The sequence below is a fragment of the Contarinia nasturtii genome, unplaced genomic scaffold (assembly GCF_009176525.2).
Source record: "Contarinia nasturtii isolate CC-2019 unplaced genomic scaffold, AAFC_CNas_1.1 Cnas_scaffold_1591, whole genome shotgun sequence".
In the NCBI taxonomy this organism is placed as follows: Eukaryota; Metazoa; Arthropoda; class Insecta; order Diptera; family Cecidomyiidae; genus Contarinia; species Contarinia nasturtii.
In genome coordinates, this window is record NW_022198926.1 from 568 (window position 1) to 11,571 (window position 11,004).

The 11,004-nt window shown below is 32.5% G+C and overlaps 1 protein-coding gene across 1 annotated transcript; it reads right to left on the reverse strand.

Moving 5' to 3' along the window:
• Positions 1-3,605: 3,605 nt before the first annotated feature.
• On the reverse strand, positions 3,606-6,194 carry LOC116346587 (peptide transporter family 1-like; the record flags this gene model as incomplete). The annotated part of the gene is made up of 5 exons (XM_031776725.1): positions 6,164-6,194; positions 5,217-5,318; positions 4,650-5,153; positions 4,269-4,376; positions 3,606-4,196 (listed from the first exon to the last, which is right to left on the reverse strand). Coding segments are annotated over exons 1-5 (1,336 nt in total), but the record flags the coding sequence as incomplete, so codon positions are not given.
• Positions 6,195-11,004: the final 4,810 nt, after the last annotated feature.

The following is an 11,004-nucleotide window of genomic DNA, read 5'->3' on the forward strand; positions in this document are numbered from 1 at the left end:
CCATTTTGATATTGTATAATGATTTGATGACCAAGTCAATTTTACAACTCGACTATTGAAAGAAACAAGCATTTTATGTACAATTTAATATTTAAAAAGGGGAATTTAATTATATTTATATTATTATAAGTGAATAATAATTCAATCCGCATCTCAATATCTCAAATGACCATGGGAGCGACATGACAAAACTTGACATGAACGCCAGTCCATCATTACTAAAAATGGTACAAACAAATTCGCAATAGATGACGCTTATAAATCGACAAACAAGGTTAGATTTTATTAGAAGAAAAATGAAAAATATTGAAATATTTTAAAAATATTTAATTTTAAGATTTCAATTTAAATAAATTTAAATGATGTGACTTCTAGTGCTTTTTTGATTACAATTGTTTTCAAAGTATTATAGAAAATATCAAATGTGATATTTGTTGTTTTGATATGTCAAAAATGTTGTATTGGTTAAGTGTCAAAATGCACAGAGTTTTTTTTAGAAGAAAGTTGTTCGATTTATAATTTTATAAAATATTTTAAACACACAATTTATTTTATCATATATGATATCTCAGTGTGCCTTTGTGCACATGTGTTATGTTGTCTATCAATCTATACTGCACATGATACCCATCAGCGTCGAGTATAGTGTACACTATACGATATACATGATGTGCACTATAGTCAACACCGTTGCGTGTGTATCTTGTCGACAGTCAGTATAGCACACTGAAATATCATATATAATAAGATAAATTGAGTGCTATAAAATATTTTATAAAAATATAATTACAACTAATTTCTTCTTGAAAACTTCTGTGCATTTTGAAAAAAACAACGACATTTTTTTACATTTCGAGACAACAAATATCACATTTGATATTTTCTATAGTACTTAAAAAACCATTATATTCAGAGAAGCACTTTTAATTTTAATTCAATAGTTTTCATTTTTCTTTCAATAAAAATAAATAAATCTGAGCGTGTTTGTCGATTTATAAACGCCATCTATTGCGAATTTGTACCATTTTTAGTTATGAGGGACTGGTGCTGATGTCAAGTTTTTCAATCGAAAGTCTCACGTCGCGCTCATGCAAATTACAAAACGTAAAAATACGTTAATGACAAAATGCATTACACCCTAGTACAAAATAAAATGTCTTACATCCGTAAGACCACAACATTAATTTATTACGTATCTTTTACTGTGATTTGAATGCTTGTATGATATCTTAATAACGTGAAACTTTGCACAGGCTAATTTTTTCCACAAAAAGCCGACAAAGTTTGAAAAAATGTCAATACAACTTACAATACGACTTATTATACAAAGTTTTGTTCTACCAAATAAGAAATTTTCGAACAAGTTGACCTGTATTTTCATTTAAACCTTTCATTTATAAAACTGCTTTTTCTGTATGCTAAACGTAAGTTATTCTATCTTTATCTTAACTGTGTAAAGCATACAATCATTTTCTCAAAAAACATCCGGGAACAATATTTGCATGATGTCTTATGCCTACACAAAATCTTCATCGAAAGTTTCGAAAATGTAAAGAGGAATTGTCAAAACTCCCCAACATTTATGTGTGCGTGAACATAATATGTTTTTATATGAATGAATAAAGGTTGACATATAACCAACTTCATGCTAGTGCCAAGAATTATAATTTGTGAATTGATGGAAATTGTGAAAATTAAATAATAAGTGAATGTTTATTAAAATATTGTTAGTACAAAAAATGTCTAAAAATTTATTTTATTCTAAACAGATTAAAAACTTCCAAAATAATTAGTTCATTTTTCGAAATATCATAAAAATTTTCAAATATTATTTTCATTCCGAATTCACTAGTAGCATGAAGTTGGTTATGAATGGTTCGCTCAAACAGCTGTTTTTTGACATTTTGTTTTGTTTGTGTGTGAGTAAAAGAGTGTAAGAAACTGCGTTAGGGACTTTATAAAGGCATTTGACATTACCTCTTTAAATAAAATGATAAGATCCGGGCGTCTTGAGTATGTGGCAAAGATGGCACGGGACTTGGTGTTTACCTGACGGCGGAATTGAATGAAAATAGTAATGGCACTGTAAGAACCTATCGAGAGACCGATTCAATGCGTAGTAATGAATGTATGATGGGTGTATGTAATGCCCCGAACTCGCAGCATCGTGGAAATTTTTTTGGCATTTCATTGAAAGGTGCAGGCCTAGAATATTTTTGGGAAGGGATTGGCTCAGAATTGAAGAGTGCGGAGCTCTTTTTGGGAGCTCAAGAAGTTATAAAAGAAGAAAAGATATCAAACGACCAAGAAAACAAAGAGTGCATATTCTACGAAAATAAGAAAAATTCGATTTTATACCCATGTAAACATGAAGAAATATGTGTTTCTTGTTGGAACAAATGGAGAGATGCACAAACATCACCAAAAAAAATGTCCCATTTGCAAACGAGAGGTACTTGATATTGGAGAGGTTTTAGGTGAGTCACTATTACTCTCGACTCAATAAAAAACAGTGATGGTTTTTTCCTATCTGAATAGCGCTAGCTATTTGCAGCGTCTGAACAGCATTGCTGCCCAGATGCTGAATCGAAGCGGTTGCCGCACGCGTTTTGTACCACACAACATATTGTCATATAGTCTAAGTAACCAGTGAGCTCATAGAGTATGATACACTAATACCATAGTCAGTATACAAACGCATGTCGAACAGAGAACGAACGCGAACGTGAACGTATATGCTCTGTGTGGTACAAACGAAGTGTGTTGCGCGTGCGGCAACCGCTACGATTCAGCATCTGGGCAGCAATGCTCTACAGGCGCTGCGAATAGCTAGCGCTATTCAGATAGGAAAAAACCATCACTGATAAAAAATCACAAATGAAAAATAAAAACTCGAAATAAAAACAATTTATTTAACAATGAATAGCATACAGTATTTAATATTGAAAATTGAAATAACAAAAAAAAAATTGCAATGTTCTTCCATACCATTTTAAGTGTATTTGCACTTGAAAATATGTCATTTTTCGCTCTGAATTTTGAATCCCCCTCATTTTCCTCCTCACCACTCCTCCTCCTCAGAGGAACAATTCCTGTTCAAAATACAAAAGGAATCGGAACCACACTAATCGTTGATTGAAAATATTATCGAATATCATGAAATTTGATGGATGATCCGACTTCAATGTAATGCAAACTATTATGACGAACGGAAAAAATTCCCAATTTGAAAATAAGATGCCCCAATTTGGTTTTCAGGGAGTGAAAAGAAAGAGTTGTTTGAAAAGGCGAATGCATTCTAAACATGCAGTCATTTTGCGGAAATTTAAATTCAAATCAGACGATCAATATAAAAATAATGAATGAGCTTAAAAATGATCGAAAATATTCAGTCTTACTTCCCTTGTGTGATAACACAACACACGAAAATGAACAACAACAACTATTTGGTTTTTATTTGGATTGTAAATATAGGCATTGAACATACTGTTTTACACTTTATTTTATCAGCAAAATCAAATCATCTCGAAAGAAAAATGTTCTCATAAGTTGATGACTTTGCAAGTTTCGTAGACCAACTTCAGTCTTTCACGCTGATAGTTTACTTTCGATTGTATCCAAAGGTATGTATATTGGTTTGATGTTATTTGTAGTGGTGCTTTTAAAATTACGTGCCATAATGGCGAATATGAACATGCCGAAAAACAATAAAATGGCATAAAAAAGAAATTCGTATGCTTGAAATTGGAAAAATTGCATTCCGGATATAGCCACAATGATTAGATTACCAATTGCAACATTCAACTGCCAAATCGATAGTACTACAGATCGCATGCTTTCGGGTGCTTGCTCATATGAAAATTCAAGGCCGGTCACTTGAAACATTACTTCGCCCATACTAATGACTACATATTGTGGCAATTGCCACAAAATATTTACAGAATTTTTCGGTGATGTTTCAATCCAGAATTCAAGAAGTGCTGCAAGTAAAAATGAAATGCATGTGAAGACTGAGCCAAGTACGACCTTTTGCAGTTTGTTTCTAATACCAATTTTACTCAAAATTGGATAAAAAGTGGCTTCAAATGTTGGAATAAATATGAGAACTAAAATGGCATTTGACACTCCCACTTGATCCGGTTTTATATTATAAAATCCAATGTCACCGTTCATTTTTACAGCTTGAAATGTCCAGCCTGTAACGTGAATATAAAAACATAAATATGTATTTGCATTAATCAGTTTTTAAACTATAGTCTTAAAATTACTAGATCCTTGCTGTTTAAAAAGTGCCGAAACGATTGGTAATGGCAGGTGAAGAACAAAAATTTTCAACATTGTTCTTGTGTCCGTAACCAACTGGGCTCCAAATTTATCTATTGAATAATCGAGTAAATTTTTTTGAGGATTTGACTTTCGCAGGCTTCGTCTGGTAGAAATTGCATACTAAAAAAAATTCAATATCAAAATAATTATAAATTAAAATATCAAATATAAACACCTTTATGCATTTATACATTCTTATGATCATATTTTCTGACACTTCAACATATGTGTACGATGACTTTCCAATTACAAAGAATACTAAAAGAAAATATTGAAAATAAGTTGATTTGAATCACATGCACAATTTAATATAATAAATTTACGGATGGAAATGATCATTAAAATAGCAGGAACTCCAAATGCAAGTGAATAACAGTCGTGTTCACCAAAACAATGAACGTCTGCTCTAAAAATTGGCGTGAGTATGGTTGAAAATAAAACTCCAACATTTATTGAAAAGTAAAACAGTGAAAAGTATGTTGCCATCTGAGCAGCTTGCTCTGGTAATTTGAACTGATCTCCACCAAACGCTGACACACATGGCTTTATCCCACCACTGCCGATTGCAATCAAAACCAAACCGATAAAAAGAGCAGCCTTAGGTGAAAATCCAATCATTGGAATGGCTCCGACCGAAACAATTACACTTCCAATCGAATAAATGATCGATAAATAGAAAATGGTTCTGAATTTTCCCAACCAAGAATCGGACAATATGGCACCAAATATGCATGCGAAATATGTCAGCATCACAAATGTATGATATAATAAAATCGCATCGTTTTCTGTGAAATTCAATTTGTTTTTCATATATATCGCTAAAATTCCTAAAAATATTGAAGTATACATTAGTAGCAATTCGAATAAAATTAAAATAAATGCACAAGTACTTGACATTCCATAAAAGGTAAAACGTTCACAAAATTCATTTCCAATAATAAGAAATATACGTTTTGGATAGGGTAGCTTTTGTGCTTCCGATCCATTTGCATCTGAAATATAAAACATGAAAATATATAAAAGATATGAATGTCCCAGAATGAAAACGAGACTTCTATTCACAACTACTGACAGTCAGCATATTTTGTATGGTGGTGTTACATTTCAATAAGTTTTGAATAGAAGTCTCGCTTTCATTCTCGGGCAATCATATGTCGAAAGAGAGGAAAGTATCGCTGTTTGACACTTTTTGTTGTTGATAGATTAGTACATTAGTATAAAGAACTCTTCTTTCAGATAGATTTGTTATCAATAGAATTTAACGTGATATTTAGTAAAAAAGTAGCTAAAGAGCAAATCGAAATTAAGTAGTCGGAGCCTGATAAAAGGCATGTCTTTTCCTTATCTTCCATTGGTAGTAGAAAAGTGTCTCGGAAATCAATGCATAATTATAATTACAGCCAAAATTATTTATTGTGTTGAACAGACAATATATTTAGCTGCCGTCATCTGGATATTTCAGCTCATCTGGATGCCGTCAGCAGATGATGCGAAGTGAAAACAATAGAAGGGATTGTTATAGTAATACCAGTATATAAAAAGCTTATATACCTATAACAATCACTTCTATTGTTTTCACTTTGTATCATCTGCTGACGATATCCAGATGAGCTGTAATATCCAGATGACGACAGCTAAATATATTGTCTGGTGTTGAATGAACAATTTATGTCATTTATTTGGAAAATATTCAAACTGAACATATTTAAAAAAATTTACATTTCATTTCGTTACTCGAAAAAAAATGTGTTATGCCACATGTTGATTAATCATCATGAATGTGTTGTCCGAAAATGAAAATAACACTTGTTTAAAAATAAAAACCTCAAATTCTTACCGTTAACCACTCGTTTGTGTGAATTGTCCATTGTTGTAGATGCAGAGGCGTAGCCATAGAACAAGGGGCTTATGACTGACTCGAGTCAATGCTGACTCGTGAAAATTTCGTACAAACCTCTACACGAGTCACTTCATACACAACGCACACAAAATATATGGCCGTAGAGTGAGTCACGATTCAATCATTAATGTCAATTTCAAATATCATCAACGTTTAATCGAAGACATATAATTTTTCTAGCATCCAAAGGAATCATATTAATTCTCTTAACAATTTCCACTGTATCAAAGCAATTATTGTTCGAATTTCTTTCTGTTTGATAGTAAAAAAAATGCGAACGAATTATTAGCTGATTTATAGAACTTATACGCACTGTGCTAGGTTTTGGGATCGACAAATTAGAAGCAAATGTATTTTAAAAATACAAATACTCATCATATACATAAAGATAAAAAATTTATCATAAAAAATGATTGGATGTTTTCACTCTTCCGGCATTAGCACTTAAATTAACATACGATTCGGCGGTTTCCATGAAGCATTTTAATAAATACAACAAATTTTTACGATTTGAAATTCGCTTAAAACTTGTCATTGAGACTTTTTACTGACTCGAAAATCATAAGGGGACTCGCAAATCACGTATAGACTCTTATTTAAATTTGTTTTTTAAAAAACGACAAAACTTCTTTATCCGCAAAGTCCATCACATTTCTCATTCCACTTTCTACCTTACGACACTTTAATAAAAATGTTTTTGCTTAGTTTGAATGTACTCGCTGAGGATGACACATTGCCGAAATGCATCCGAACCATTGTTTCAATTATTGTTATTTATTTGAAGTCATAAAGGTGCAATATACTTAAAACAAATTGAGTTTTATTTTAAAATCTTTGATATAGACTCTTATTGATTAGTATAATTTACATGAGACTCGTGCGATTCACATATGTTATAGGCCCCTTGCCATAGAATTAGTGATCGGAGGGTGCTCACATTTTGCAAAGTTGACAATTTTAAGGAGTTAATTAAAACGGGAGAGAGTTCTTGGAACTTTAGAGAATTTTCAGGAGGCAAGAATGATAGAAAAACCTTGTTGGATCAGTTCGGATTATACCAAAAATTAGAAGGTTTTTCTGATTTGTCTTCAAATTTACTAGTTTAATCTCTGTTTTCTCAAAATGCGGCCTCACTATTACCAATTCATGTGCTCTGCTAACATAAAAATGTGCCAAATTTGTTTATTGTATCTTATCAAACGCAATACAGGGTGTCTCATATATCAGGCTCACTATGAAGGAGTGAAAATTTCTAAAAAACCTTTGGGGGTATGTTTGGGGTAAAAAATAGAAAATTTCTATCGGAGCAGAATTTTGAATTTTTCCCCAGGGGGGTGGGGTTGCCCCCAATTTCGCAAAACTTCATCGGATCAAAAAATAATGTACTACAAAGTTGTTCAGAATGGCGAGAGAAATTTTTTTTACACAAAAAAGTGTAAAATCGACCCCTCAAACTTACAAAGTCAATTTTACACTTTTTTGGTCCAAAATTTGTGAAAAAACGTGAATAAGAAAAATATCGATTCTAATGTAATTTTTCATGCTGATTCCGAATTTTTAGGCTTACACTCTCCAGCAAGTCACTTTCGAGTATCTTATTGAAACCTATACCATTTTTTGTGCATAAATGGCTGATGAGTTATTCAGCTTTATATTTTGTGGTGAATTTCGGTTTTGGATGCAATTCAACATTTTTCTATGGCAAAAAAATCGGAAAAATTTTTGTGCCATTTTTTGTGCCATTTTTTTGTGCATAATTTGTGCATGCCAAATATGCCTTCGGATCGGTCGTACACTGCAAAAAATGCATCAGAATCGATTTGACGTCAATTTCCCCACACAAATTCACCACTTTTTTTTTAATAATTGGAAAAATAAAAAAAATTCTTTACCATTTTTGTGTGCATAATTTGTGCATAACAAATCCATATCGCACCGAATTTGTGCATGCAGGGGTAGTTCAGTAGTCGACTTGAGCAATATATACGAATCGATTTTCGCTCATTGTGTGATTTTAGAGAATATTAGTGAAGTGGACTACTGAGCTACCCCTGCATGCACAAATTCGGTGCGATGTGGATTTGTTATGCACAAATTATGCACAAAAAAATGGTAAAGAATTTTTTTTTATTTTTCCAATTATTTAAAAAAAAGTCTAGGGGGATTCCGCGCTCTTAAATATGAATAAATATGAACAAATTCGGGGGATTTCAACAAATTCAAGAGACATCTCTTTACAACACAACTTTACGTTTTTTGGGAGATATTTTGAGATTTTCTGAACTGCAATACCGACAATGTTGAACTTGACAAGAACAGGGAATGAAAAAGTGGTGAATTATTATGACAGCTTCTATATATTAAAAAATATATTGATTTGTTCTGATTAACTATTTGTTCAATCTCTTTTATACTTTGTTCATTTAAATTACTTAATGACGCTCTATCGATTGCACAGACAGCTAAAATATCTTTGATAATTTTTGGAATTTTATATTCGTAGAAGTTTTGATACTCACGCCAGAACCGTTCCATTGCAAATGGCACAATTCAATTTTGCTTTGTAATGCAAAAACTTACACACATGTAACAAACAACTACCATGACAGCTTAGAAGCTGTCACAATAATTCACCTATTATAAATATTTTAATGTCGCTAATGCAGTTGCTGACAGTCTGCAGCGCCAAAAATTCCCCACCATTCATTATTATCTCATATTCTAAAAATGTCAAAATATTCGACAAAATTTGAAGTATCCTACATGGTGGATATCGGTGAATACTTACGGATATTGTCAGATACGGTGAGATATTTGAATTTTTATGAGATTTTAATGAATGACGTTAAATTTTGGTACATAAATACGCGCGGAATCCCCCCAGAAAAAAGTGGTGAATTGGTGTGGGGAAATTGACGTCAAATCGATTTTGATGCATTTTTTATAGTGTACGACCGATCCGAGGGCATATTTGGTATGCACAAATTATGCACAAAAAATCCAATAAGATACTCGAAAGTGAGTTGCTGGAGGGTGTACGCCGAATTTTTAGATTTCAGGTCAAAAAAATCACATCTTGGGGGTTTTTGACCCACCGACCCCCTTAAGGGGTGGAGGGACTTGGAGGGCAGGGGTCCAAAAAAATTGGAACGTATAAGTGCTTATATTGTCACGAAATGTCATTTTCCAAGAAATCGATATGGTGACCGATGTAGCTCTTGCGCTACCTACTGGTAATATGAAAACCCAAAATTACACTGATATCTTGTTTCTGACGTCTAGTAAAACGAAGAAAAACTATTTGCCAATAAAATTACAAAATTTGTGCAAAACCACCCTAGTGCTTACACAACACACGAAAGTCGCAAATGAACAACAAAAACTATTTGGTTTTTATTTGGATTGTAAATATAGGCATTGAACACACTGTTTAACATTTTGTTTTATAATCAAAAACAAATTATCTCAAATGAATTCATTGGAAAGTAAAATGTTCTCATAAGTTCTCATAAGTTGACCGTCTTCAATCTTTCACGCTGATAGTTCTCTTTCGATTGTATCCGAAGGTATGCATATTGGTTCGACGTTATTCGAAGTGGTGCTTTTAAACTTACGTGCCATAATGACGAATATGAATATGTCGAAAAACATTAAAATTGCAAAAAAGAGAAATTCGTATGCTTGAAATTGAGAAAAGTGCATTCCGGATATAGCCACAATGATTAGATTACCAATTGCAACATTCAACTGCCAAATCGATAGTACTACAGATCGCATGCTTTCGGGTGCTTGTTCATATGAAAATGCAAGACCGGTCACTGAAAACATTATTTTGCCCATAGTAATGACTACATATTGTGGCAATTGCCACAAAATATTTACGGAATTTTTCGGTGATGTTTCAATCCAGAATTCAAGAAGTGCTGCAAGTATTAATTTAAATTATCATTTTCAGCGATATTGAATAATGGGTGTTCGTACGAACAACGAACGAGCAATCCGAACATTTCGTTTTATACGAACGAACCAACGAACGCAATACAATTCTACGAACGAACGAACGAACAAAAATACCAAAAAATATTCTACGAATGAACGAACGGTTCGTTCGTTAGTGTTCGTGGGCAGCTATGCTTTGTGGTACCGTAATGATGTGAAACTTTGCACAGGCTATTTTTTCCACAAGAGAATAACATTCCGAGAGTTTGAAGAAATTTCAATGCATAATTGGGATACCTCCCATACAACATTTTTGGCTCAAAAACGAAAATGTTGTATGGGAGCACCTATATTTTGATTGAAATTTCTTTAAACTTGGTAAGATAAGAGAATAATATTCACAAAATTTTCACGGTGATTTAAGTTACTTCAACCAGACACAGACCATAGTTTTAGTTTATTCCCAAAATTTTTGTTCCATGAGTTGTAAAATTGACTTGGTCATCAAATCATGACACAATATCAAAATGGTGAATCAACTAATTTTTACTCATTTTTGCTCATTTTTTTAGTTTTTTTCTAGGTTTTACATGGACTATAAAAAAGTAGCTAATGGTTTCCGTTAAATTTCAATATAATTTTGACTATTAATACTCTACTAATCCTACTAAAATGTAATAAAAGACTTGAGAATGCTATCAGGTATAAAAAAATATTAGTTAATGCGAAAAGTAATATTTTTAAGACACACTCCTTGCTTTGATTCATTGTTTTTAACACAGACCATAAAACATAAAATTCAAGAGAAAATTAGTAGCTCAAAGTCTGTGAGGCACTAA